The 5,366-nt window shown below is 44.1% G+C and overlaps 1 protein-coding gene across 1 annotated transcript; it reads left to right on the forward strand.

Annotated features, from left to right (window-relative positions):
• The first annotated feature begins 227 nt into the window (after nucleotides 1–227).
• On the forward strand, nucleotides 228–3,943 carry LOC138174646 (cytoplasmic dynein 1 heavy chain 1-like). The gene is made up of 5 exons (XM_069105006.1): nucleotides 228–408; nucleotides 2,197–2,339; nucleotides 2,686–2,854; nucleotides 3,121–3,248; nucleotides 3,582–3,943. The coding sequence occupies exons 1-5, from the start codon at nucleotides 291–293 to the stop codon at nucleotides 3,708–3,710; spliced, it is 687 nt and encodes a 228-aa protein (XP_068961107.1). The 5' UTR covers nucleotides 228–290; the 3' UTR covers nucleotides 3,711–3,943.
• The last annotated feature ends 1,423 nt before the right edge of the window (nucleotides 3,944–5,366 follow it).

A 5,366-nucleotide genomic window follows, 5' to 3' on the forward strand; every position in this document is an offset into this window, starting at 1 on the left:
GGCATACTGTGTCCTGAATATGAGGCAGGCACCAGCTGAGGTACTGAAGGTGCAAGGGAAAAAAAAATTGTCTCTGCCCCCAAAGAAACAAGGTACAAATATATAAATAAATGTGAAGTATATGCAAGGTAAATATGAAGTAATTCCAGGGAGCCATATAAAATTGTGGAGCTCTGAGTGCTAATCTTGTTTGAGTTTTGGAAGAAAGCTGCTATTTTCCCTTCAGTTTATCCTTAATTTCACTTTAAACGTAGGACCCTCTGTTCAGATTCTTTGAGAGAGAAGTGAAAATGGGGGCCAAGTTACTCCAAGATGTCCGCCAGGATCTTGCTGATGTGGTTCAGGTGTGTGAAGGAAAAAAGAAGCAAACCAACTATCTACGGACACTTATCAACGAACTGGTGAAAGGTACTGTGGCTTCTTTGTCCTCGCTGTCTGGTCTCACCAGCCAGGGAGGCTGCGCTCTGATCAGGGATTCACAGAATGCGACACTTGGGCTGTTGCAGTGCTCTGTTGGCCCAGCAGCTTGGCTAGCATAGAACATCTTGAAATAAGCTTCATCTTTAACACGATACATTTCACTTTGTGAGGTGGTCGTTCCTTCTGGGTACAGACCAGTGTGGACTCCTGCCCTAGGGGGAGAGAGCCTGCTGTCTCAACCCTAATGTTTTGAAAGCTAAATATTAAATGCCACTTTGAGGAACTGAAGGGGCACAATACATTGAGCGACGGATGTGGAGTCGGGAAGACTTGAGTTCAAAACCTTACTAGACTTGTGACCCTGGCAAGTCATTTAACTTCTCTCAGCCTCAATTTACTCATCTGTAAAAGGGTATAATAATAGCACCTCATGGAGTGATTGTGAGATATGTAAAGCACTTTGCAAAGTTCTGTGTGATGCTGGCTGTTATTACTGTGTGCAGAGTGCTAGTCTGAGCTCTGGGAATACAGATACAAAAGGACAGTCTTTTGAGGGATACAGCATTGATTTCTCTTTCCTGAACTGACTCCTTCATTACCCTGTTTCCTTTAGTAGCCCCAAAGCTCATGAATCCACCTGCTCTCCTTTCTGCTGTCCTTGATTAAAAGGTTTCTTCTTGGGGCTGATCTCCTCCCAGCCCTCTGCCAGGTGGTTTTTTTGTTTTGTTTTTTGGAGGGGCAGTTGGGCTTAAGTGATTTGCCCAAGGTCACATGGCTAGTAAGTGTTAAGTGTCTGAGGCCCCATTTGAACTCAGGTCCTCCTGACTCCAGGGCCGGTGCTCTATTCACTGTGCCACCTAGCCACCCCATGCTAGGTGTTTTTTAAAATGATCCCTGCTAAAGAGTGTTGGTGATGAGCGACAAAGACTGCTGAGGTCTTTGTAGGCAACGAACTGGTCGTGTCCATTTCAGAGAAAAAGGGGTCTGAGGCTAGATTTTTCAGCTTGCCTTACCTTTATGTCTTCCTCCACCAAGTCCCTCATAGACTCTTGTGCCAGGGGAACACGGGGTCTGTGGAGGGTCATACTAAGCCATGTGCATGTATCTGTTCTCTGAGAACCAGACTGGCTAAGTCAGAATCTTGTTACCAGATGCACTCACGAAGAGTCTGAAGTAGAGGGTTTAGTGGGTCCTGTATTTGTGTCAGTGAACTCACAGGACTTTGGAGTATCTCCATCAGCTGTTATCAGTGTCCTCTTACATAATGTAGATTGAAAAAGGTTGGATTGGGGGGGGGGGGGAGGAAGATAAAATGAAAATACTTATGCGTTTTTTAAATATCTGCATTGATCCTTTCTTCTTTTGGAATATAGCACTACTGAACTTCCAGCCAGCCAATGACCAGAGCTTTCAGATGCTTTGGGAATAGGATTTTTTTAAAGAGTAGTAATACAGGATAATTAAAACCATTCTATGGTCTCTATGCCTAGTGTTTTAAAAAAATGTGTCCTGAAACACTGGATTTGGTTCTTGGAATCAAATATATTCTGGATCCAGGCATCCTTCTCAAGAACTTTTGGATAAATCTGTTAACTGGTTCAAATTATATGTAAACGGTTAGGGTCTGGTGAGTTTGAAAATGCTGTTGTGATTCGCAATAGTTAAGAGTGGATACCTACCCAAGTTAGAGGCGAAGATTTTACAAATGTGTCTGGTTTTTGAGCTGGCATGGCATACTCAGACACTGTCCTGCATATCCCCATTGTCCTTTTGCAGGTATCTTGCCTCGGAGCTGGTCCCACTACACGGTGCCTGCTGGCATGACAGTTATTCAGTGGGTTTCAGATTTCAGCGAACGAATTAAACAGCTTCAGAATATTTCCCTGGCAGCTGCGTCTGGTGGGGCAAAAGAACTCAAGGTACTTCCTCTGACTGAAATGAGAACAATTTCCATTGGAAATCTAGGAGTTGTCAGCGGCTACTCTGGGCTGACATTAAGGGAGGAGTCAAGACTTCATTGGGGAACCTAGTTTGGCAGGTTTGTAGCCTGTCATTTGGAATTAGCTGAGACTGCCAAGTGGACCTTAAATGTAGTCTCTTCAGATCGAGAGGTTGACTTGGTTTTTAATTGCAAGGCAAACTCAAAATATGCTTGCAGAAAGTCTGATATCATCTCAGCATTCATGCTGAGAGACCTTTGGTTTCAGAGCAGAAAGATTCTCATCATATACATGGCCTAAAAACTGCTCTTTCTTTTGGGGACAGAATATCCACGTGTGCCTTGGTGGCCTATTTGTTCCCGAGGCTTATATTACGGCCACCAGGCAGTATGTGGCCCAAGCAAACAGCTGGTCCCTGGAGGAGCTTTGCCTGGAAGTCAATGTCACAACTGCCCAGAATGCCGTGCTGGATGCCTGCAGCTTTGGGGTCACAGGTGAGCTGAGGGAAAGGCCTCTGGTCCTGCCTGCTCTTGGTCTGGTTGAAGGGCTTGGTGTGGGCACAATTATAATGGAGATGGCGAGCTGAGAGCCACACGAGCTGCCACGTCCTCAAGTGTGTATTTATCTGTTAGGCTAAACAGATAGTCTTGATCCATTTCTAGGCAGTTTTCCCCTTTCATGTTTGTCCCTGGGGAGGGTGGGTATTAACTCTTATCAGATTCTCTATTTGCTTAAATTTTGGTTAATATGTTTCTTGTAGGTTTGAAGCTTCAGGGAGCCACATGCAACAATAACAAATTGTCTCTCTCTAATGCAATTTCGACCATACTACCTATAACCCAGCTTCGTTGGATCAAGCAGACAAATGCAGAGAAAAAAGCGAATGTGGTGAGTTATCTTGGGGGCCTCCCCATCCTCAGTTCATGGAGTCAGGTGCAGTAGTTACAGTAGAGCCACGGGCAGGGTCAGGTGATAGTGCTTGGGGAGCAGCTGGTGATTCTGGACATCAGCTGCTGGCTTTCATCTTGCAGTGCACCTAGCCCTCAATTGAGCTTTTTGTTAGGTAAGGCCTTTAATACTAAAGTGCTGTCAGTTTGGGTGCTTTAACCAATCTTGTGATGAACCACCCATTTTCCTGTTGATCATCTCTGCTCTTTTGGGTGTTGATGTCTTGCCTGGAGCATTGAGCTCTTCTTTGTACATTTGTTTTCTCTTCTGCAGGTCACCTTACCTGTCTATCTGAACTTCACCCGGGCAGATCTCATCTTTACTGTGGACTTTGAAATTGCTACAAAAGAAGACCCTCGGAGCTTCTATGAGCGTGGGGTGGCGGTCCTGTGCACCGAGTGACCTCTTGCTGCTCTCCCTGTGACTCGTGTGCTGGTGGGCACCTGAAATACTGCATTTCATGCTTACATTGTATTCAGAGGGTTAGGGATTGTATGAAAAGGGATTTGTGCAAGTGGATAAATGGGAGATTGGAAGTTGTGTGTTTGAGGCATAGAAGGGACAGTGAAAAGGAAAAGGAAACAGTGGTTTGAAGATGCAGTTTTTATATTATGAAATAAAGTTTTCAAGCATGACTGTGAGTCAGTCCCCTTCCTTGGTGTCACTGTGCCAGTATTGGCACTTGTTAGGAGCAGATGAAAACGCTAGAAGTTGTAGGCAGAAGGAGCAGTCAGGTCCCTCTTCAGTGGTGGGGCCAGGGCCACTGCACTTCTAAATGCACAGCTGAGCTTGTGCCCAAATGAGGTGCCCATCTTCCAGGTGTTCATGGGAGCTGGCAGGTACCCAAAGTCACAGGGTAGAAAAGAGTATTGACTTTGGAGTCGGGAACTGGGTTCAGATCCTACTGCTGTCATCTGTGCTGAGTAGGTGAGATTAAAGGGTCTCTTAAGTCACTGAACCCCAACTGCCTAGCCCTCCCCCCTCCAAAAAGAAAAAAAAAAACCCATCATGAATCCAGTTGTTTTAATATGCCAACACTGATGCAAAGAATCAAGTAGAGAAATTGTATGAAGAACTCAGTTTCCTGATTAAACAAGTATATATTTTAATGCTCATTCAGTGACTTCAATACAGAGAGGATAAAAAAAAGTTTGGGAAAAATGTCTCTGGGTAAGATATGGGAAGTAGAGGACATATCCTGTGGAAAGCTGGGAAGTGCTAGATGTGACAAGCACTTTATCATAGAAAGGGAAACACGGGTCAGACAGCTGCTTCTTTAGAGCTAAGGTCTGAATCGGTACCAAATTAGGAGAAAGTTTGAAAAGGTGCAAATCAATTTCCAAACTGATTCATTTAAACAAGTTAACACCCAAAAATGGGAACATGAATAAAAGAACAGACATTGACCTAAACTATGTAGCCTTTTTTAAAGGAAGTTCAGCAACATACATCAACAGCTAAAAAGCTTAGAAACTGTCCTTACTAGCAAACATTTCATCTCCTTACTAGAGATGGCAGCCAGTATAAACTCATCTGTAAAAATATTTCAGAGGATGATGGTACAAGATTGATCAACATCAATAAATAGTACCCAGGAAAACAAGTTTCCAAAAAGCAAAGATCCACGCAAAGCCACCCCAATGCTTCCATATCTATTATTTTTTTTTTTTTTGCTTTTTGGAGGGCAATTGGGGTTAAGTGGCTTGCCCAAGGTCACACAGCTAGTTTTTGTGTTAAGTGTCTGAGGCTGGATTTGAACACAGGTCCTCCTGACTCCAGGGCCAGTGGAATGGTGCATTCACTGCGCCACCTAGGCCCCCCCCCCCCAATATCTATTATTCTTAATCCCTTATCCTTGACCTACTTTTCCCAACTTTCATATCCTCACCCTTGGAGTAACCAATCTCTGCTTCTGAGAATCCATATAGGATATAGGTTAAGAAATTCAGAAGATCACACCAACTAGAAATCTGTGGTGCATGATTACACATAGACCCTCACTCTACAACTACTGACTCCTCTGAGTCCCCTGGTGTATGATCTGTATCTGTTTCTTGT

This window comes from Petaurus breviceps, unplaced genomic scaffold (genome assembly GCF_028583685.1).
Source record: "Petaurus breviceps papuanus isolate PSGF00001 unplaced genomic scaffold, PetGlider_PUasm1.0 73, whole genome shotgun sequence".
NCBI lineage: Eukaryota > Metazoa > Chordata > Mammalia > Diprotodontia > Petauridae > Petaurus > Petaurus breviceps.

Excerpts from the sequence above, each read along its gene's own strand:
- LOC138174646 (XM_069105006.1), top strand. The coding sequence starts at position 291 with ATGGGGGCCAAGTTACTCCAAGATGTCCGCCAGGATCTTGCTGATGTG. Across the intron at positions 409-2,196 it reads TATCAACGAACTGGTGAAAG|GTATCTTGCCTCGGAGCTGG; the intron begins GTACTGTGGCTT and ends GTCCTTTTGCAG. Across the intron at positions 2,340-2,685 it reads GTGGGGCAAAAGAACTCAAG|AATATCCACGTGTGCCTTGG; the intron begins GTACTTCCTCTG and ends TTTTGGGGACAG.